Raw genomic sequence first — 24,356 nt, 5'->3', positions numbered from 1 at the left:
GAACTTGGTACTTTTCTTGCTAGTCTAGCACTCTACCGTGTGAACCACATCTCTGGTCCTTTTGCTTTTATTTTTCAGAGAGGGCCTCAACTTTTGCCCATTGCTGGCTTCAGGCCATGATACTCCTACCTACACCGACCCTGTTGCTGTGATTACATGTGTACCACCATTCCTGGGGTTGTTGTGAGATAGAGTCTCACTATCTTTTTTTTGCCTAGGCTGGCCTGAAACTGATCCTTCTATCCCCACCTCCTAAGTAACTAGGATTACAAGTATGATCCACTATAACTGGCCCTTATAATTTGTTTTAAGATTATTTTATATTTCATATAACTCAGTTATTCTTGTTCATATAATCTTTTTAGGACTTTTGATAATATCAACTGTTGGCAAGATATGGAGCAACCAGAGCTTATACAGTTTGCTGGGTATACAGAATAGTACAACCACTTTGGGAGAGGTCTACCAATTGCTTATGAAACTAAGCAGATACCTACCTCTAACTCAGTCTTTTCACTTTGAGGTACATATCAAAGAGAACTGAAAACTTAGGCTCAGAGAGGGTTTTGTTCATAATTGCCAATTGCTAACAATCCAGTTATCCATCAAGAAGGAACAGAATACACTGGATACTGCTGAGCAATGGAAAGGAAACCTGTTGATACATACCACAACATAAGTGAATTTCAGAAGCATGCTGAGTGAAAGAAGACTTAACCCAAAATATACATGTTCTATATTACCATCTAGTTGGTACTATAGAATGGGTGAAACTCATCTACAAAAAAAAAAAAAAATACCAGAGAAGTGGTTGCCTCTCGAGGTAGAGAGAACTGGAAAGCGCCCATAAGTAATGATTATTTTCTACATCCCTTAATAGAGTGATCTGTAGTTATATGCAGTTTTTTTGTACCAGAAGTGAAAATGCAGAACTTCAGTTAATGACTGCATGCTGTAGCATTTAAAGAGAAGTATGCTAACTTGTTTAAATTGAAGTGCAGAAAATGATTTTAAAAATGGGTAGATATTGTGATATAGCAAGTATAATAAAATAGATGTAGTAGACTTGTAAGATATGTTTGCTGTAAAGATAGTGAACTTTGCTGTGTGTTTGAAAACGTTCATACAGAGTTGTTAGGAAAATAATAGTGGAGGTGTTAATGATCTGTTTGTTCATGAAGGATTTTATAAACTTTGTTTCCCTTTGCTTCTCTGATGTTTATTCTGATTTCCTATTTGAACTTGTTCTGTCTGAGAATTTATCTCTCCTGTTATTTATTTGAGAAGTCTTTAGGACTGTTGTTACAGTTTTTCTCTTCAAATGGACTGTTAGAAATTATATGGGTTTGCTGGGATCATGTTACATGTTGCTTCTATGATGCTAAAGATTTTCTTTAATGATGAGGAACAAGAAGAAAACAATTTCAGGTATCACTGAACATAGACTTTAGAATTGGATGGACCAAGTTTTGAATTCTATTTCAAGTCACTTTCAGCCTAGTGTTTAACGTCCCTGAATCTTGTTTTCCTCATCTGTAAAAGGGCAGTGGTGACTTTTATAGGATTTGTTGAAATGACTAAATCAAGTAAAGTGTATAAAGCAATTAGTGTAATGACTAGCAATGTGGCAATAGTGGAGAATAGAATTTTGAGGGAATAGTTAAATCATTGGCAATGAATTTTAAATTTCCAGGTTGTTGGAGTAAGAAAGTAATGCAGTAAGGTAATACCAAGTGTGTAGATGTATGTTGGCCACATGTGTAACCACTGAATGGACACTTCTAATACAGAGTAACATTAGGGAAATCTATAGATTTCTGTCTGAGGACTTGGGATCAAGAAGATATTATAGATGATGATCATGATACTGTTCGACTTTTAGAGTGTTCAAATAGTAGACACTTACTTTGGGGGTAGTTACCAGTCAGAGTCTTGGAATTTCTTTTTTAAGGTATATCTTTTCTCTACTTGAATCCTTGTATGTCTGGGGAAGTTAAATCAGTGCCTTGTTCTGGAAGTAACCCATTAAATCATCACACAACCCTTGCTACCCTGATTAGTTTCAGAATGGTTATGTGACCTACCCCATCAGAGACAGGAAGATGTGATTCTTAGGCTTTTATTAGCAATATTGTGGAAGCTGAGTGAGGGTTATGACTCTGCACCCTAAAACTGCTGTAGACATTCACTGCAAGCAGCCTGAGAATTCAGCCACACCTCTTACTTAATTAAAGCCAGTTTCAGTCAGGTTTTCTGTCTTGCAGCTGAAAGAATTCTGTACATACTCGTTCACCTAGTATAGTATCTTATTAGTATTGCTTAAGACTTCCTTTACTAATTCTAATTATGTTTATTTTTTTCTATAGCACATATACTTTTCATTGTCTAGTGGTTAATCACTGGTTAGATTTTAATGTCTTTGAAGAAAATTTATTACCCCCTCAGCTCTTCAGCTCAAGGCTAGCACTCTACTACTTGAGCCATAATACCACTTCCGGCTTATTCTGCTTATGTGATGCTGAGGAATCGAACCCAGGGCCTCATACATGTGAAGCAAGCACTCTACCACTGAGCCACCTTCCCAGCCCAGGATTGTTGTATTGTTTTGGAAATATTTACTGCCATTCTGAACCCAAACCTGCACATTTAAATATTTAGATAGCTAGGTCTTGCATCTTAAATCCAGTGTAAGGCTTCTTGTTTAGCATGTGTGAGATCCTAGGTTTCAATTTCCAGTACTGTAAAAATTTAAAAAATAACTTTTTTTGAAAAAAGGAATGGAAACACTTGATGTATGCTATAACATGGATGAACCTTGAAAGCTATGTTAAATATCTGGGAGTAGTGACCTATACCTGTAATGAGGAAGATTGCAAGCCTAGGCCACATAGTAAGGCCTGTCATAAATGGTTAAATATTCATTTTGCTGGAACTCTTGAAGTCCTTTACATTAAAATAGTTTGCTGAAAAGAAAGTAAGTTACTGAAGATAGTTACTGAAGATGATACCCTCCTGATTTGTGATATGTTGTACTTCATTCTTTCCTAATTGGCCTTTTCTTGGCTAGAACATAATTTTATTTTCTGTAACTTAAGTGAACTGAAGTTTAGATTGCATTGAGGATGTGAGTAGGTTGGGGTAGAAGCAGTTAGATTCAGTTATTTCTACATATAATCCAAAACCAGGTGGAATTCCAGATCTTGAGAAATTATGTTACATGGTAATAGTGGGTGCTTAGATGAGGGCATGGTTCCAGTGAAGAAGCATAAAGCCTTCTTTTGATATCTGAGTCTGCAAGACATAAAAGAAGGAAAGCCTTAAACCTGGCTAAAACATTTCTGTGCAGACCTTTATAAGCAGCTTGCATTCAGATCCTTATAAATATTTTGTGCCCCTTGGCAAATATAAGTTTTCCAAGAAGCTTTTGGAAAGATTGATTGACAGCTCAAAATTTGAGCTGTTTCTTAGTTTTATGCTCCTTCAAAGTGATTTTCATAGCTGAACAGAGAAGCAGACTTATTTGAATTTTGTGGTTATCAAGAGATGTCAATTTCAGAGGCTTCATTTTATCACAACAAAAATCAAAAAGAAAAAATACAAAATTACATGAAATTCCTGTGAGAGTGTAAGTCCATCTAAGTATTTTGGCCCTTACATAAATAACAATGTAGATTTTTCTTCTAGAAATTAGTCTCCTGATGTTAACAGAAATTTCCATCAGTTACCTAATGTTCCTTATTTTCAGTTTCATTATCTGAAAAATGAAGAGGAAGGTGGGAATGATACCTAACTCAAGAGTTATCATGAAGATTACATCTATTAATACCCACATATCACATTAATACCATGGCTTACACATAGTGAGTGCTTAGTAAATGTTCCCTATTAAAATTATCTCACTAGATCTATTCCTTTTAGATGTAAGTATAAGGAAATCTTATGTCTCAACAGATTGCAGTTTATGCACTAATTTGGAGCTATCAGAAATTCTTATATACGACTGAAACTCTGAATTAAAGGAATATAGGGAATATTATGAGAATTATGAGGAAATTTTTTTTGTTGAATATATTTGTGCTGTTTATAGTATGCTGCCACCTTCTCCCTCTTTTCATCCTTTTCTTCCTCTCTCTTCATGCTTCCTATCCTAAATGTTATACAAAATCATTCAATTTTGACTATTCCTAGGCATGATCTGAGTTTAAACTCTCACGTCATTCATCTTGACCATTGCAGTAACTTCCTGTTTTACTGAACGCTTTTTGTTTGTACCAAACCCCCACTGATAGCTATCTTGTCTTAAGAAGTAGATATAATCACATCCTTTCTTGACCATCTCTCCCCTTCTGTCTGTACAGCAGTCCCTCTCTCAGACCTATCTCATGCTTACACAATCATATGGTGTGCATACCTATTCTCTTTTTAAATACTTTTTTTTGCTGGTTGTTGTGCTTGAACTTAGCCTGGGCACTGTCCCTCAGCGCTTCAGCTCAACGCTAGCACTCTACCTCTTGAGCCACAGTGCCACTTTTGGCTTTTTGTGCTTATGTGGTGCTGAGGGATCAAACCCAGAGCCTCATGCATGCAAGGCAAACACTCTATACTGAGCCACCTTCCCAGCCCCACTTTTTAAATTCTTTGTATTTTTGAAGCTGTGGTTCCTGGTCTCCTGAACAGAGCTGTTGAGTTACTAAGTATCATTTCTGAATCCATATACTACTCCAACAAAACTTTCTGAAATTATCACAATAGAAATTAGTCTTTTCTCTATTGACTCTTTTTTTCCTTTTTCCTGGGGTCAACCAGTATGGTTGCATGCTAGGTGAAGGCTCTACCACTGAGCTGTGCTTCAGTCCCTGAAACCCCTCTTCTTAATTTGAGAAGTGATTTTTATTTCTCATAGTTCTAGAGTTTGGGAAGTCCAGGAGCCAGGTATTGGCATCTGATAAAGGCTTTGTTATTGTGTCATAATTTGTCAGAAGGCTTTGCAAGGATGAGTTCGAGGACAGATTGACTTCTGATGATTATACAGGCCCTTGAGGCTGTTCTCTCAATGATCTAAAGGCAGAAAAGTTAATGACCAAGACTAAAGACTAGAACAACTGGGGAGGCTGACTGAAACCTTAATTTTGAGGTGCAGTGCTCTCTGTAGCCTTTGCTCCTAGTTTCTTTCACAGTTTCTAAAATCCTTCAAATTGGTAAGTATGTTTTTGGTATACTAATGAATTGCCTGGTGGCCTGCAGATACTAGGTAGTTTTAGAATAGTAGCTAGTCCATGGGGGGAATCCAAGGACTGGGACTTTCAGCCCCAACCTCTAACTCGTAGGGAATGCAGCTGAAGGTTGATCTGGGGTGTGATTTAACCACTCACCCCTATAAAGTGAGGCTTCCATAATAACCTAAAGGACAGGTAGGGAGAGCTTTTTGATAGCTGACCATCTCTAGGAAGTTCCTGGAGAGCTTGGTTGGTCAACACTACTTCCTCTATGCTTCACTCTGTGCATGCTTCCATCTGGTGTCCTTTATGTAAACCTAGAGATGTAAGTTCCTTGAGCTCTGTTAGTGGCCCAATAAATTTGTTGAATCTAAGAAAGAAATGATGATGACCCTAGTTTATAGCCACAATCAGAAGCATAAGCAAAACAACCCTTGGTTTTTGATTGGCACCTATAGTGCAAAGGTACAGGGCTGTGGTCAGTCCTGAGTAACTGTGCCTTCAGCTATTCTCAGCTAGTGTCAGAACTGAATTGAATTTGAGGACTTAGTTGTAGAATTGTTTGCTAAGCCACAGGTGTTTTCTGTGGTGATTGTTGAGTTTAAGTGAATTTATTTTTTCTTCATACCTGGGGTCAGAAGCAAGTTTAAGGGCATAGTAGAAATAAAGCTTTGCTTTTTTTTTTTTTTTTCTCCTATGCAGTGTTCACATAAGGGGAAGATGTCTGCTGGTTTTGATGAGGAAAGTAACTTTTAGAGAATCTTGTTAGTTTTAATGTAGGCAATTTAAGCTTTATATCAGATCATCTAGCTGTGTACTCTCATATTGAGGCATACTGAGACACTTTCCTTGTTTTTTTCTTTTTTTAAAAAAAGGTGGAGCTGTGGCTCAGGTGGTACAGCACTAGCCTCAAGCAAAGTAGTTCAGGGACAGTGCTCAGGCCCTGAGTTCAAAACCCCTGTACGTGTGTGCGTGTGCGTGTGTAGAAAGTTTGGAATGATAAATTTGTAAGCAAGTTAGACACTTCATGTACATTAAAAGACAGCTTCAGAGTATGTAAATAAAATTTACCTATAGAAATTATATTTAGTTAAAAATATTTACCTTGTGTAGTACATTTTGACCTTGGCTTTAAAATTGTTCTCTAAGTCAAAGGGTTTTTGTTGTTGTACAGTGGTAAGGATTGAGATCTAGGTCTCACTTGGGTGGCCAGGTGCTTTACTATTGGACTGTTGCAACCCCAAAGCACCTGGCTTGTACTTTTATCTGCTTTCCACCTTCTGGTGAAATGAATTAAAATGAGGATTGCATATGAAAGCATTTTTGTCTGCCAGGAGCCACAAACAGAACTAAATTTTTCTTGTACTTTTTTTGTTCTAATTCTTATGAGAGCCAGTATGTAGGGAATAAGTATGAAAGGTTCCTCAAATAAGAGAAATGGTGATTCTCAGATGGGCAGGGACCTGGTCCCTGTGTATAGAGGTGGAGTTCCAGTTACACTTGTGCTCTCTCTTATCAGGCCCCTTCATACTTTGCATGTCTCATTATAATCATTATTGACTCCACCTTAGGGTGTGATTTTTCACTATTTTATAATTAGGTTGAAGTTACTGTAGTATTCCTTTGTAGCTATTCTGGCAAGTGCGTGCCATTTACCACCAGGGAATGCCCCTAATATTGTTTAAGAGCAAGCTAATTAAATGTCACTGTGTATTTGATTGATTACTAACTGTGCCTGTCTAACAGAAGTTAAGCTACTTTAAAGCCATTGCTGGATTAATAATTTGCTTGTTTTTCTTATTTTTCTTAGTTTTCTATTTCCTGGGAGGCTTGTAGATTCCTTTTTCCTTTCTTTGGCTCCCTTCATTTATTGACTACCACATACTTTGGAAGTCATACTGTCTCAGCTGAACAAATGTTTTTTGGAGATGGGGAGCTTCTCATAATAGAAAATTTCTTTGATTCTTTACCACTAGCATTTTAGTCTAATTTTGGTCTTAACCAGTCCTCTCCTAACACTTCATAGGATAGAGGAATCTACCATGTTTGAGATGCTTAGAAAAGACATTTTCTCTTTGTCAGATGAAGAAAATAATTATCTCCTCCTCCTCCCCCACTGTGAGACTGAACAATTAGGGATGCCTGGTTGCACATGCCCCCTCCTCTTGGTTGTTGTTTAATTTGTCAGGTGTCACTGTTCGGGTCATTTGGTGAATATACATTACTTCTTAAGTAAACAGCTTACATTTTGACCGTTCATAAAAGTTGGAAAGTATAGGTAAACAGGAGAAGGTTAAGGTCATTTATGATCACTATGGTAATTAACAATGTTTACATTATATGAAAAATACATTATGTTGACAGGTTGGATTATGATTTTTTGTGTATATATGGTTAAAATGTATAACATATAAGTTTTAAAGCAATTTTTGTTTTTGTGGGTCGTCCTAGGGCTGGATGCTGTCCTTGTCCTTTTTCTTTTTTTTTTTTTTTAAATCAAGGATTGCTCTTTTGCAGGGGGGCGGTGAGGGGCAGTTTATTGGAGGTAAAAGTCTCACAGACTTATTCTGTCTGGGCTAGCTTCAAACTGATCCTCAAATCTCAGCCTTCTGAGCAGCAAGAATTACAGGTGTGAACTACCAGCACCCAACAAAATGAGTATTTTTTAAGTAATAAAAATATTTAATCACTACTGTCTCACCCTTCCCCCAAAGAAAATAACATAGTAGATGTTAGAGAAAATATTTTTAAAAATAATTCACTCATTTTAAATTATTTCCTATCAGAAATTAATAAATTCAGTAATAGTATTTTTACACTTGTTTCTTCTTGGAATTTTGTGTTAGTCGTCTAAGGCATTTGTGAATTCTATGATATTAAGACTGACTCATCTGACCTTTTCAACTATTAAGCACACCATACCTCCTATTTTCTATTTCCATTTAAATAGCTGATACTGTTTCATCTGCTTTCAAAATAGTATATATAGCCTTAATATAATTGCAATAAGCCTAACTGCAAGTTACTATATAATTAAGCAGTTTTATTAAATAATACTTTATATGTTAAAGACTTCAAACTCCACATATACACATATACAACAGTTCTAATGTCCATTTTTTTCTTTCTTCAGCCACTTCAAATAAATAGCTGGAAAGCACACTCAGCATCCAGAAGAGAAATAAGCTTATTGGTGTTGAGCTGTCTGTCCCCTGTGTCAGCATTCCGTGCTTTATGACAAGAATTATTGGGAACAGAAAGAAGGTGGTTTGTAACATAAGGTAATTGTTTATATGAATCTGTTGTTTCATTTTTAAAAACATTTGTAAATTTTCTGAATTTCTTAAGATTCAAGAGATAAGATATTTTGTTTCTTACATAGATTTACTTCTGATAGAAAGTCTGTAGGCTTTAAGAGTGAATCAAGCATTTCTAAGATGAATTCTGAATTTAGTACATCAACAAAAATTATATCCATGTATGTTGAGCATCTAATTTATAGCTTATCCTAATTTACCAAGTTTTTCCTAAAAATGTTTGTGTTTCTATTGTTGCTTTTTATTCCTGTGTGAAATAGATTATAGACTAATCCAGGTTAAGTCAGATAATTAGTTTCTAGAAATACTTTTCTTTCTGGACAGGCTCTCATATTACATTAATTAGCTATAGCAAAAATAAATCAATCAATCAAAATAAATCCAGTGTTGGGGATTTAGCCCAGTGGGGCTGGCAAGTGCAAGGCCCTGATTTGGTCCTCTGATCTGGGGGGGAAAAAAATCTTAACTCGGCACATTCAATAAATGGAGAAATGTTGGAGAGTAGGAAGTATCTATGCCAGGTAATGGTCATATTTTTTCATCTCAATTTTAAGATTTGTTTTTTTAAATTAGACTGCTAGATTTGGGGAGATTTAATTTAGGACTGCTATATAAGAACAGTTAATAGTTGTGAAATCTCTTATTTCTTATGTTGTTTCTGTGTAAAGATCTCTTATTAGGAATAAAATCAGTGAAATCTCTAATGGTTGCGATCACTTTTGAAAAGCACCTCAGATAAGTTTATAGGGGTTCCCTTCATAATGCAACAAAGCCCAATATTACAAATAAGATCAAGAACAGTCAGTTTTTGAAAAATGTAATAATCGATTTTAAAGCATGTTTAATGCAAAAATTTCCAGAAGTTACCTTATTCTCCATTAAATTCTACAGATAACTTTGTGTCTCCCAGCAACTTACCTGTGTATTTTGTTTGCAAATGAGTAGTCTAAATTTCATAGCTTAAAGTTAGCCTGTAAAGTTATAAAATGTAAAACATAAAGGTAAAGATAAGTGGAGGAGATAAATGGTGAAGATAGCAAATACCATCAGGAATATCTGTCTAAAATACAGGAAAACTAGTACAAAAATGGCCTGATCTCTCCCTTCTAATCTGACATTCATTTATTGTGGTAAATGAACTATTTGGTGTATGACTAGCATTCATAAACTTATACATTTGTATAGAGATTTATTTCACTGAAACCTACCATTCTTGACTAAACAGATTAACTGAGTTTTAAAATTGGCCCTGACCAATCTTATTCTACTTTACTCTTTAAAGAGCTACTATATGTCTTGAAATTCTTTAGTTTTCCATGAAAGAGACCATTGAGCACCAGCGGTAGTTGTGAGCTTAGATAGTCTTATAGTAAAGCCTCATTCTTTTATCATTTTCTAAGCTTCAGTATTGGCTCCTTTCAAAGCTATGGTTGCCATTAAGTTTGTTTTCTAAGTGCGAAGACTATAGTAGATCAGCAGCAGCAAACTATAAATCTGCTGTATGTATATGAGACAGGTAACAAGTGACAAATATTAAAGGAGATAATAGGGAAATGAAAAAGTAGTCTTAATTGTAGTGCTTTTATGGCAACATAATAGATATAAAAAGCATCGGAGAAAAATTATATATTAATAGTGCATGATATAATTGGGGTGCGTTGTTGATCATCCCTAAGACTTATGTAGCTAAAATCTCTGGCCTAAGAGTAAAATTTTATTTCCAATTATGTCATGTTAGCTGTTTATGTCTTGAAGTAATATCTGACTCATGATACATCTGAATCTAGGTAATTTAAAATACAGTAAGGATTTTCTTTTCCTTTTTTTCCCCTCAGTAATAGAATTATAACTCAAACAGCTCATTTAGTAAGTTAGTAGGCCCTCTGGTTTCACATGGAACTATTTTCTGGATAAAAACCAATGCCAACACGGCTTTGGTCCTTGTCCCTGAGGCCATTGTCTATTTTGACTAGCTTTGGGAAGTACAAACATCTGGCCTGCTCAGTGATGGTCCTTTGAGGTCTGGCCCAAATGCTCTTTTATCTGATCATTTTTCTATATTTTAACTTAGAACTGGAACAAAACAGATAGCTTAAATAAAAATGTGTTTTAAATTATTAGTGTTGCTAGTTCATTCTGAAAATTAGAGCATTTAAACTTCTTACCTCTTGCCTATAGTTAAAACTATGAAGTTAAGCAACTTTAATTATTGGTGACCCTACCATCATAAGACACATTCTGAGTATGCTTTAGTTTCACTTCATTTAATTGTGTAGGTTTGATCACAGAGGAGCCCTATCTTGTTAAATACTTTATATATATTGGAGAAGTAAGACTGTAAAATTAGATGTGTAATGCTGGTCTTGGGGCTTGAACTCAGGGCTTGGGTGCTGTCCCTGAGCTTTTTTGCTCAAGGTTTACACTCTACTCCTTGAGCCACAGCTCCACTTCTGGTTTGGGCTGGCTTTGAACCATAATCCTCAGATCTGAGCCTCCTGAGAACCTAGAACTATAGGCATGAGCCACTGACACCCAGCTCATGTTTGCCTTTTAAGAAACAAGTGTATAAGCAATGTAGATTAAGATAATGACTATCATTGTGAAGATTAAAAGGTATTTGTGTCTTGAAAAATAAATAAATAAAAACAAGTAAACCAGACTGGTCTTGCAGTGATTGCAGCATTATCACCTAACTTTTTGTCTAGAAACTAGTAGAGACAATATTTTATCTCATGACATGGTAGTATCTTATGTCATAACAGAAGTGTCTAATTATGTGTTTTGTACCACTCCCTTGTACATGTACACTTGTCTGTGCAAATAGGAATTTTCACATCAGGATATTGAAAATATCTTATACTGTGATAAAAAAAAAAAAAAGAAAACCTTGCAAAAGGACTTTAGATTTAGGTCATTTTTATGGTAAACATAATTACTGAGTAACAGTAAAGAAAGTTGTTTGTCCTTTAGGCTAAAGCAAAAGAAACCTGTACTCAAAGTACATTTCTATATTTATGAACTTTGAGATCTGTCTAGTCTCACTAGTCGGTTTGGCTCACTCTGCAGATGCAGGAGTGAAAGTCTGAGGTATACCAGTGCCGTGTGTTCTGAGTGCTGCCACAGAGGTCCTGATCACCAGTCTACTAGAAGAATTAGGATGCTCAATACATCACCCTCTATGGGCACTGATTCAGTCAACGATGAATTAATGTTACACTGGCTTGTAATATTAATATTGCAGTGCTTTTATAATGCTCATAAAAGGTTTTTCTGTCAGTGAGGCATTTTGTACTTTAATGCTCTGTGAAGCAAGATGCCATTTCTGCTTTACCCAGGAGGGAACAGATTTATAGATGTTTCGGTGGTTTGTTATGTCATTATGTCACATTACTAGAGAGTGAGTGGCAGAGCTAAATATTGAACTCAGGTTCCTAACTCCAAATCAGTGCCCTTTTGGTGAACTTTACTCCCTTGGGTAATTGTAGCCAAAATTAACAGAAGTCACAGATCATTTGAAGACAAATACTTTTAGGGGTTATTTTAGAAGTTGAACATTTGAAATCTTTTCATCTGTTAGAAGAATATAAAAGCTTACTAAATTAACTACAATTTGAACCCTTACACTTGAATGTAATATAGGAAGCATTTAAATTATCTACATACTTAGCAGATAAAAAAACTTAACTGAGCAGTAAAATTCCCTTTGCCCCCATCCACCTACCCTTTCCTACCTATTGTACATGATATGACTGACCTTGTAAACTGAGGCATTATCCAGGACAATCTCCTAATAGTGGCTCCCCTCAGCAGGCTTCACTCAGGAAGAGCCTCATGCTCTGGGTGCAGCAGCAGTTCTGTCCACAGAGGTTCTTTCTGATCAGTAGAAGCATGTCCGGGATACTCAGATATATGGAAAGGCTTTACTACCATTTGGTGTATTTTTTAAGTAGTTTTGTATAAATTTGTTTTTAATGTGTTCTAAAGTAACAATATGGATAGTTTTTTTTTAAAGTATAATAAGTAAGGAGTCTAGGCGATTCAAAGTAGCATTTGCCTCTATCCTGGCAAGTTTTTCATCATAGCTTGGTGGCTTAAAATTAGGAGAACTACACATGGAAGGACATTTTAGTTTGTGTATCCTGTCGTAGCAAAACTAAAAAAACTAACATGTTAGAACTAAAAGGCAAGTATAATGCTGTCAATGAATATTTTATCATGTATACAAACATAAAATGGTAAGTATTTTAGGATTAGGCTTAAACTCACATGTGTTCAAGTGATCAATTAACATTTTAGCAAAACTACTGTTTATAATCAGGGCGTAAACCACTGGTAAGTCTTTAGAGTGTCTTTTTTTTTTTTTTTCTTTTTGCCAGTCCTGGCCCTTGAACTCAGGGCCTGGACACTGTCCCTGGGCATCTTTTGCTCAAGGCTAGCATTTTACGTCTTGAGCCACAGTGTCACTTACGGCTTTTTCTGTTTATGTGGTACTAAGGAATCAAACTTCATGCATGCTAGGCAAACACACTACCACTGAGCCACATTCCCAGCCCTAGAGTGTCTTTAGTGAAGTACCACAGTAGACATTTGACAGGCATAGTGGATGAAAAGAATGAGTGTGTAGTGACCTAGTTACCCAGCTGCCATAGAGTTCGGAGCCTTAATTTTACTGCTTCTAGCATTTTTTGCTTAGCTTACTAATTTCCTAGATTATTAAATAGGGATATATCTAACCATAAGTAGTGCCTTAAGAATGCCTGAAACACAAAATGATTTTTCAAATATTTGACATGATGTTTCAAATGTTGCTAAAAGGAGAAAGGAGACAAATTGGTAAGTCTACTGAATTAGTCTTATGTAGAAAATCAAGAAAATTGTAAAATTTGTGAAGTTGTTGGAACTAATATTTTAAATATTGTAAGTGAAATGTTGTTTAATTTAAGAATAGAGTTTATATAAAGCTCCTATATCATTAAGTGTTTTTATATGTCCAGATTGCTTCTTCCAGTGGGCATAGACTGCAGAAATACTTTGTTTCAGGAAAAACAAACTCCTACAGCAGTGCGTTAGTTTTTGTCACTGTTAACATGCTGCAGTGGCAGAGGAGTGTTTTGGCCCACAGATTTACTAGACATTCCAGTCTATGGTCAGTTGATTCTTTTGCTTTGGGCTAAGTAGCACATCATGGCTGGAGTGTGTGATACAGAATTACCTCATGGCCAGGTAGCAAATCAAAGAGAAAGGAAGAAACAGGACCCCATCGTGGCCCCACTTCTTGAAGGTTCCACCATCTGCCATTTGCAGCATTCCAAGCACCAAGTCTTTTATTTAATACAGGGGCTTTTGGAGGACATTTACAATCCAACATTTTACCCAGTTTTCAGTTGTTGCTTTGGCTGCTTTTGTTTTCCAAAAGACTAACACGTGCCTTTACAAGGAAATAAGAGCCCTTTAGTGCTCTGTGTTAGTCATTCATGACCTATTCTCTTTACTGATATCTGCAAAAGTCAAAACTTTTTTGTTTGTTCCAGTACTGTGCTGGCTTTCAACTGCAGTCCTTAGAATGCGGCTTCCTAAAGTAGCCAGGGGTAAACTCCATGCCCAGTTTCAAAATTGTTTTCACAATGTCTTTTTTACTCATTTTTCCCAAATATTGAATATGTTTTTACAAAACTTGCATGTATTCTCACAACAGATTTGCCAGCTTTCAAAATCCCTCCTTTTTTCCCTCCTCTGTGTTTGTGTGTGTGTGTGTGTGTGTGTATATGTGCTCACACGTGCGTGTACATGCATGTGCATGTACAATGCCCATTTAGATATATGCAATTTTTTTTTGAGACAAGGTTTTACTGTATAGCCAAGCTGACCTGGATTTTGATCCTCCCATATTCAGCAAGCAAACTTTCATCAGCCTTTTGAATGCTAAAGTGAGTAATGCTGTGTTCTTTGTAAGTTACAGGTTAGGGTCCAGTATGTTGATTGCTTTGCACTACCACAAATTAATGCACATAGTTTTGTATATTTATATAGTTACACATTGTAGGCTAACATTTTATTGCATTGTAGATGCTAAGAAGTAGAAATACAAAAGATTAAAAAAGACCATGTTTCCCTTCCAAGAGGAGTGGAAATGAGATTGACATGCACACCTACAGAAGTTACTCACAGGAAGATATCAGAGGGTGAGAGGATGAGAGGGGTATTCTTAGACACTTGACATTGCTAAGTCAAAAGGACCACAGGTGGTTTCCATCTGAGCATACTTTGGTGATGGCCCTTACTTCATCATCCTTTACCCTAGTCTGGATCTCTTAGGCTAGGGCATGAGGTGCTTTAATTCTGAGTCAGAAATAATGTCAAGCCTGTATCTATGGCTCACACCTGTAATCCTAGCTACTTTAGCTGATACAGTGATGTGTGCCTATCACCATAGCTATGTAGGAAGCTGAGATCAGCCCAGGCAGACCTACCTAATATCTCATTCTAAAAATGTGAGGCCAAAAGGTCTGAGGGCATAGATGAAGAAATAGAGCATTTCCCTAGCACTTGGTTCAACCTCGATACCACCAAAACAATAAACAAGGTAATTTCTTTCTTTCTTTCTTTCGTCAGTTGTAGGGCCTGAACTCTGGGCCTGTGCGCTGTCCCTTAGCTCTTCAGCTTAAGGCTAGTGCTCTATCACTTGAGCCACAGTGCCATTTCTGGCTTTTTCTGCTTATGTGGTGCTGAGAAATCAAACCCAGGGCCTCATGCATGCGAGGCAAACACTCTATAATGAGCCACCTTCCCATCCCCAAACAAGGTAATTCTAAGAGAATGATCTGCAAATGCTAGATTTGGGGCATATACATTAGTGCGCTAGTCTTTCTGGAATCCTTACAGTGCATTAGATATTTTTAGCCTGCTCCTCCCCTTCCTACCCCCCACTAGGAAGCACAAGCATGTTAGTCATAACTAGAGGGAAGTAGTAAATGGTTTCATGCCTCCTTTCTACCACATGAGCTGTTTTTCAGCCTATTATTTAAAATATGTCAGAGTTTTTGGTAGCTTCTTTACTGCTCTCAAAATCATTTAAGTAGATAATATATTCATAAGAGTATACATTGTGATGTACATTGTTCGTCTGTCTTTGGGACGGTAAGGAGAGGCACAGAAATGGAAGGACAAAGGGTGAACAAATGCAGCAGTGGTAGTCACTAGAAACTTGAAAATTAACCATACAACTTATGGGTGGGGACAGGTGTAAAAAATTGGGAGAAAATGAGGAAAGGGGTGACATTGTCCAAGAAGAAATGTACTCTTTACCTGACTTACGTAAATGTAACACCTCTCTCTGTTCATCGCCTTTATAATAACAAAAAAAGTTTTTTAAGGGCTGAGATGGTGGCTCGGTGATAGAGTGCTTGCCTCACATGCATGAGGCCCTGAGTTCAGTTCCTCAATACCACATAAACAGAAAAAGCTGGAAGTGGCGCTGTGGCTCAAGTGGTAGAGCACTAGCCTTGAGCTGAAGAGCTGAGGGACAGTGCCCAGGCCTAGAGTTCAAGCCCCAGGGCCCACCCCCCCCCCCCCCCCAAAAAAAAAAAAAAGCCAGGTGCTGGTGGCTCATGCCTGTAATCCTGAGCTACTAAGGAGGCTGAGATCTGAAGATTGCAATTCAAAGCCAGCCCGGGCAGGAATGTCTGTGAGGCTCTTATCTCCAATAAACCATAGAAAACCAGAAATGACTCTGTAGCTCAAGCAGTAGAGCGCTCGCCTTGAGCTGAAGAGCGCAGGGACAGTGCCCAGGACCAGAGTTCAAGCCCCATGACTGACAAACAAAAAAAAAATTAAGATATACATTATGCTACACTTAAATACTTTGGGAAATGTTTGAGACTATATAACTGGTATTTTACCATCTTAAACTGGGTGCACAGGTATTATAGATAATATCTGAATCAAAATTATATATAAACCTAGCCATACTCTCCTATAAACTACTATATGTAGTTATGATGGCCTGAACTTGCCAAGAGAAAAAAAGTATTGTTGTACAGTTGGTAATTCAACATTTATTAAACTCCTCAGTGAGAGGCCAAACTCTTAGAGCTCTTAGTCTATTTTCTGTTGTAACAAAATACCTGTGCTGGAGCACCTTATAAAGAAAAAGTAGTTTTGGAGCTGGAAGTCCAAGATGAGCAGCACTTTCTGTTTAGCCTCTGATGAGGTCCCACCTGTGTGCCAAGGAAAAGGAAAAGGGTCACAGCCTCATGAGGAAGGAATCACATGTGAGACAAAATCATAAAATTCAGTGCCAGACTCTCTCTTTTATCACCCTACTGTGTCTTAGTGTAACACCCCCAAAGGCCTAATCCTGAGACCCCAGCTCTCAAAATTTCCACCACCACCTTGGAGAACCATCCTTTCAGGATGTGAGCCCGTGAAGGACACAATCTTAGTTAGACCCAAAGCACGCTCACAACATGAGCCGTGATGTGGGGCAGTATACGATACTTGCATACAGAATGGGAAGAAAATCACCTGCCAGGGGTGGAAGTAGTGGTCAAGGAGTTGAAAAAGTCAGGCCAGGTTTTGTTTCTTAGAAAACTCTCAGAAGGGCTGGGAAGGTGGCTCAGTGGTAGAGCGCTTGCCTTGCATGCCTGAGGCCCTGGGTTCGATTCCTCAGCACCACATAAGCAAAAAGAAAAAAGCCAGAAGTGGCGCTGTGGCTCAAGTGGTAGAGGGCTAGCCTTGAGCTGAAGAGCTGAGGGACAGCGCCCAGGCCCAGAGTTCAGGCCCCACGACCGGACCCAAAAAAAAAAAAAAGAAAACTCTCAGAAGCTCCCATTGATATCTTTCCTCTTTCCTGTTACCACTGAATTTTCCATTATATTACTTTGGAGCAAGAAGGACTTGGATTGTTTGGTTTTTGGTTTGTTTTTTTTTCTCACTAATTGTAAGTTGTTTAGCTTCGGGAAAAATCATAAAATTTGCCCAAATTTTTGCGCTCTGTGTGTGTGTGTGTGTGTGTGTGTGTGTGTGTGTGTGTGCGCGCGCGCGTGCGTGTGTGCGCACGCGTGTGCGTGCATGCGTGCGTGCCTGTGTGTGTGTGCGCGCGCGCGCGCGCGTGTGTGTGTGCCCGAGCACAGTCCTGGGCTTGAACTCAGGGCTTGGGCACTGCCCCTGAGCTTTTTTGCTCAAGGCTAGCACTCTGCCACTTGAGCCATACCACCAGTTCTAGATTGTTGGTATTTAATTGGAGATAAGAGTATCATGGACTTTTCCTACCCTGGCTGGCTTTGAACCTTAATCCTCAGATCTCAGCCTACTGAATAGCTAGTGAAATAGCATCCTGCTTGCTTTTTTAATAAAAGCTAACACATTGTACCTATGATGTGACAGCTACTGTTTTTGTTTGTTTGTTTGTTTGTTTTGTCAGTTATGGGGCTTGAATTTTGGGCCTGGGATCTTTCCCTCAGCTCTTCAGCTTAAGGCTAGCTCTCTATCACTTGAGCCACAACACCACTTTCAGTTTTCTGTGGTTGATTTGAGATAAGAGTCCATTGGACTTTTCCTGCCCAGGCTAGCATTGAACCGAAATCCTCAGATCTCAGCCTCCTGAATAGCTAGGATTACAGGTGTGAGCCACCGGCTCCTGGCACAGGTGCTGTTTTAAGTAACACACACACACACACTCTTACATGTATTACTTACATTGAAAGGGAACACTGTTATCACTCCCATTTTTCATCTGAAAAGGCAACAGACAGGGATTTAGTAATGTCACAGCCTAGTAAGTGACCAAGCAGTCTTGACCCCTCAGGCTTCTGGCCTGTGCTCTCAAGGACTTATGGCTTTCAGTTTAGTTTTTATTGAATGTTTGTTTCATGTTAACATTGAGTTATTTCAGGATGGAGATAAAGCAGTTGTTATTTGGTATTTTAAGTGAGAACATGTTAATTTTCCTTATGAAAAGATTTTGTGATAAAATGAAAATTGTCAAAGAACTGAAGTTATTTAGAGATGCAGAAAATAGCTAAAATATAATAGTCTTACAATAAAGGTTTCTTAGTCATTATGTGGGAGGCTAAAACTGTAGTATATTTTCTTGAGGGAAAGAAAAGCTAGAATAAACACTATCACAAAGAAGAAGAAAGAATATATAAGTTTCTTGCTATTTAAGGAGAAACAGAGTATAAAAATTCCTGACTTGAGGTAATCTATCTGCCTGAGATACACGTTACTTAGTGTCACAAACCTTGTACAGATATCTAAAGTAGTTTTGATGTTCAAAGGGTAAAGTTAGCAAATACAAGCGTGTTTGCCCTCTTGATGTTGCTGCCAGTAGTTTAGATCACGGATCTTGTTAATGTTATTTTTCAAAACATGATTTATCCAAGGTCAGATCAAGCTGTTCTACCTGAATCCTATCCCAATTCTTATTTCATGGCCAAGTTAAATCTGTTAAAATGTTAATATATGTTTGTTTGTTTATTTAGATAGAGTGTCAATGTGAAAATCAGGCTGGCCTCAGCCTTCTGAGTGCTCGATTGATTATATGTGCTCACCATATACTTGGCTTCATTTTTGTGGTTTGTTTTAATGTTTGAAATAAAATAGTGAATATATGTTGAATGGAGAAAATTGATATTGAAATATAGACACTATATACCCACATGGTATCCTGCTTTTTATGATCTTGGGTTAGAAGTTAACAGGTTTTTTGTTGCCTAAGAGCATGGTCTGTGCCTGGGTTGTTAGCATCCATTTTACATTTTCTGAATGTGCCACATACTGTCCAGGACCTGTGACTTGTAAAAGTAGTTGATGCTTTTCTCTTGCCCAAAATGACCTTGTCCATTTTTCTTCTCTCTGGCCAGTGCTTCCTATCACAACTAGCAGACTATGTTTTTTGAAACACTTTTGAAAATATTTCTAGCCACAAAGCCAAACAGACTTAAATGCCAGTTCTCCTCATCTTTCCCACACTTACGTAACATCCTGTATATAACTTTTTTAGAGTACTTATTACATGGAATTTTAATAACAGGTTTTCTAAACTGTTCTCTCTGCCTATGCCCGAGTACAACATTCAGCATATACTGGAGACTGTAAATATTTACAGAAAAGATCCAGGAAACTGCTGCTCTTACAGCTGATTTTTAGCTCCTGGTACTTCTGCAGAAGGGGACCATTCTCTTTTAAACTTTCATGAAATGGAGAGTGCCGTAAGAGTTTCGTTGGAGAAACTGTACATGCATGCACATATGTACACATACCAAAGGCTCCAAGTAAACACCTCCAAATGGAAGTGTGGAATAATAGGAAGCAGAACTACAGTTTATACATATATTACTTTTCAATTGAATAAGTGTTTTTTTTTTCATTTAATAAACTAGAGTAGTATACCTTATGGAATTTTATCCAGATGCTATTTTATATCCTATGCTGATGTGTTTTCCTATGAATTATGTTCTAAACATAATCAATTTTTACATGTATTAAATTTTTTTTTTCTGATAGTAAAGAGCAAAGTTTGTTTTTTTTTCTTTTGCTCACCTGGCTTTTCACTCAAGACTGTTGCTCTATCACTTGAGCCACAGCTCTACTTCTGGTTTTTTGCTAGGTAATTGGAGAGTAGAAGAAGGCAACAATGCTTGATAGAAATGTACTCATTACCTTGCTCATGTAACTGTAACCCCTCTGTACAGTCTTTTCACAATAAAAAAAAGTTAGAAAATTAAAAAAAAGAATTACAAACTTTTCCTGCCATGTCTGGCCTCTGTGATCTTCAGGTTTTTGCCTCCTGTGTGAGCCACTAGTTCACAGCAAAAATGTCATTTTTTTAAATTAATAAAACATATTTCTCCTGAGACTACATCTCACATACACTCTTTCACTGGTATAGTACTATATTTTCTGTATATGTCAATTAGAAGCCAAGAGCCATCCACAGTTACGATGACAAATGCAAATGCATTACAAAATATACTTTAAGTTGTCCAGTTAGCAAACAGGAGATTAATTAGTTTTAAAACTATATTTGAGAATTTCAAATAGTAAACCAAATTGATTATTATATCATACTGCAATTACATGTTCTTTCTTCATCCAGATCTTAGAAGATTATCCAACTAGCAAATGGATTTATTTCACTATTTTTATGATTTATTACCTTATCTAAACTTTTAAGTCTTTACTAAAATTAGTTTTTACTTTAAACTTATTGTGAGTTATTCTAATTGCTTTTGTTTGTGACCTCTAGAAAAACAGACATTGGCTTTATTCAGATACACCCCAGTGTATTAAAGGAAACCCAACCATTAATGGAAGACTAGCTTATGAGGACACAGAAACTACACCAGTTGATTCAAGATGGGAACCACAAGTGATGAGATGGTATCAGTGGAACAGACCTCCTCCTCCTCCTCCTCCCTAAACCCCCTGTGCTTTGAGTGTGGCCAACAGCACTGGACCAGAGAAAACCACTTGTACAATTACCAGGATGAAGTGGATGATGACCTCGTCTGCCATATTTGCCTTCAGCCTCTGCTGCAGCCACTTGATACACCCTGTGGACACACATTCTGCTACAAGTGCCTCAAAAACTTTTTACAAGAGAAAGATTTCTGTCCATTAGACCGGAAGAGACTTCATTTCAAGCTGTGTAAGAAGTCTAGCATTCTGGTTCATAAACTTCTAGACAAGTTGTTAGTTTTGTGTCCATTTTCTTCAGTGTGCCAAGACGTAATGCAACGCTGTGATCTGGAGGCACATCTTAAAAACAGGTAAGCAAGAAATAGAAAAGAAATAGCAAGATTTTTTTTTTTAAAAAAAAGAGGTTGTATAAAAAAGTAAATGAAACTTTATTTAAAAATACACCAGACCCGGCATGGTGCCATATTCATGTGATCCTAGCACTCGAGAGAATGAGGAAGAAAGATTGCTCATTTGAAGACAGCCAGATAAGACCTGTCTCAAAAAATAGAAAACAAATAAAATGATCCACCAGAGTAAATGAGACAATTGAATTCAGAAAAGATACAATAAATGAGTTGCATTGAATAGTACTTAACATTATGATTTACCCAAGAATTGAAATGAGTTTTAAGAGATACTGACTTTTTTTTTCTATATTGGGATTTGAACTCAGGGCCTCATACTTGATTGGCTTGCTTGTTTTGCTGGTGCTCTACCACTTTAGCCTTGCACCTTCTTTTTGCTTGTTAAAGGCTGCCTTCAAATTGTGGTTCTCCTGTGTATTTAGAATTATAGATGTGAGCCACTGGCACCCAGTTAGGACATTTTTCTTTTCTTTTCTTTTTTTTTTTCTGTTGGTCGTGGGGCTTTAACTCTCGGCCTGGGCACTGTCCCTTAGCTCTTCAGCTCAAGGCTAGCTCTCTACCACTTGAGCCAGTGCCACTTCTGGCTTTTTCTGCTTATGTGGTGCTGAGGAATCGAACCCAGGGCCTCATGCATGTGAGGCAATCACTCTACCATTGGCCACCTTCCCAGCTCTGGACTTTTTACAAGGTAATTGGCAGTTTGTTTTTAAAGCTATAAATGTAAATATTTTTAATCCAGTTTACTATCATAAGAAAATAATTCAATAGACGGCAAAATTATATATAAAGATGCTTACTGTAATATTGTGCATAGCTTGGCAAATTAGTCAGTCTTAAAAGTTGGAAGGATTAAAATAGTTCAGCAACTCAAAAGAGATACAATGCAGCCTATTTTTTAAAATGATGATTTTTGTTGCTATTGTTATGAGAAAAAAAAGATTAGCATTAAGTTGCATGATTTAATTTGCTGAGATGCTTCAGGGGCTTAACTGAACAATAACCAGAAGTTGGAGTATAGCAGCTAGGAATTAGAAAACTAAACATTTCGTCAGGACTTTGTTCTAGTAAAAGCCTTTTGAAATGTTGAGCAATTTATTTAATTGATTAGTTTTTGCGTTTTATAATTTTGCAAGAAACTTGATTTTTAAAATCATTTAAACCTGTAGGAAGAATTAAAATATAATTTATGTAGAATCACAAAAAATGATAGAAATAACTTTATTGAATTATGTTTCAAGTGAAAGCACTATACAGTATAAAGTACAGTCTTGACTGCTGTGGAAAACAATGACTTGTACATCATATTAGACTATGATGCCCAAGTATAAGTCTAGTGTATTATATCATAGCACTGTTCTCACACAGAAAATCATAAAATTGAAGGAGATTGTCTCATTAAGTTTGATTCTCCCCATTTTATAAAGTCACAGATTTAGAGTTGGTTAACACTTTGGTTAAAGTTCATTGTTTAACTTTTGTATACCAGACTGACTCCACCACAGCTTGAGTTATGTGCTCTACTTCTGCGTAGTCAAATTTCATACACACATGAATCCATATGTTCATTCTGCTCCAAAATATCATTGTGTTCATTAGAAATAAATAAGATCTGTGAAAAAGTATGAGGAAAAAATGAACAAGGGCTAGAAATGTAGCTCGGTGGTAGAGCTTGGTTAGTATATACAAGGCCCACTGTGAAAGATACAGTGGAATAGTGGAAGAACGGGAAAGTTGCTGATTTGTCTGATATAAAGAACTAAGAGTTATTACTGAGCATGCAAATACAAACATGTAAATTATCAAGTTTAATTTGCTATTTATGTCTCATTTAACAGGTACATTAATATTTAATATATTAAAATTTAGGAGTATTAGTTATTCAATACTCATCCCTAAAGAATATAGTTTATTTGTACATTCATTCAGAAAATATTAGCTATGTTATTACTTCTTGGACTTTTGGCTAAGATCAAGTGTAACTACTACCCTATAACCCACAGTTCTACTTGCTACATAATCTCAGCAACTTGAAAGCAAGTTAGAAACTACTGCTGGGTTGTAATTCCTTTCTGTGACCCAAAGTAGATTCTCATCTGATGTTTGTTCAATTACAGAGAAATTAACCAACCCAAACATAGTGACCAAAAATACCAAGCCTTTGATTCTGCTTGTGGATTCTGTGAATCAGAATTCAAACAGGACACAAAAGAAATGGCCTGGCTCTGCTGTATATCTGGGCCACAGCTTAGAAGAACTAAAAGCTAGGAACTGCCACAGTTGGAATTAGAGAATCTCTTTCCAAATGGCCTCTTCATTTACATGTCTGACTACTTAGGGATGACCAAGCCTGGGCCTAGTTTAGACTTGTCACCTAGAAAGCGTATAGGTGGCCTGTAGGCTCGGCAACCTCAAAGTTGATATTTAAAGTTCTTAAGTGGAGGCTTACTGTCTCAAGGAGAGAAGTAAAAGCTTCATGGCCTACTGGAACCTAACCTTGAAGTTGTGTGGCATCTCTCTGCTGTTACTCTCTTGGAAGGAGCCCTAGGTCCACCCAGATTTGATGTAGGGGACAACTGCTTCATCTTGTGAGAAAAAAATGCAACTATATCTCAAACCAGAACAAAGTAGTAAAGGAAGAATTATATTATGAAGAACAGAACATGATTATTCTGACTGTCTGGTACCTTTGTATATAATCCTACTTATTTATTAGAAGCTGGTTTGTCAGTAAGCTTTATTGAAATCTGTAGACTTTCAGCATCAGCAACAGTGTGTTCACCAAGTGAAAGCTCTTGTCTGCCTTAGTGCTTTAATTTCAGTGTTTAGAAATCTCATTAATAGAAGTACAACATTGGAAGTGGTTTACATGAATTTCAAATATAAGATCACTTTCCCTATTTTGGGTAGAGTTCTACTCTTACTGGTTTATGTTTTGGTTTGGTAAGAGATGATATTTTTCTACTACAAATTGTAGTAAAATTTGTGAAAGATGAATA

At 37.0% G+C, this 24,356-nt stretch overlaps 1 protein-coding gene across 2 annotated transcripts in view; it reads left to right on the top strand.

Annotated features, from left to right (window-relative positions):
- Lnx2 (ligand of numb-protein X 2) overlaps nt 1–24,356 on the top strand; it is a 78,567-nt gene that overhangs the window by 15,321 nt on the left and 38,890 nt on the right. The window contains exons 2-3 of one of the 2 annotated variants that reach the window (XM_042685386.1): nt 8,350–8,497; nt 20,781–21,303. In XM_042685386.1, coding sequence (XP_042541320.1) covers nt 20,891–21,303 — 413 coding nt within the window. In that variant the 5' untranslated portion in view covers nt 8,350–8,497; nt 20,781–20,890. The remainder of the gene's footprint in view (nt 1–8,349; nt 8,498–20,780; nt 21,304–24,356) is intronic. The other variant, XM_042685387.1, reaches the window with a different exon arrangement.

The sequence above is a fragment of the Dipodomys spectabilis genome, unplaced genomic scaffold (assembly GCF_019054845.1).
Source record: "Dipodomys spectabilis isolate Male_0828 unplaced genomic scaffold, ASM1905484v1 ptg000095l, whole genome shotgun sequence".
NCBI classification, from domain to species: domain Eukaryota; kingdom Metazoa; phylum Chordata; class Mammalia; order Rodentia; family Heteromyidae; genus Dipodomys; species Dipodomys spectabilis.
This window is presented reverse-complemented; position numbering and strand designations above follow the sequence as displayed.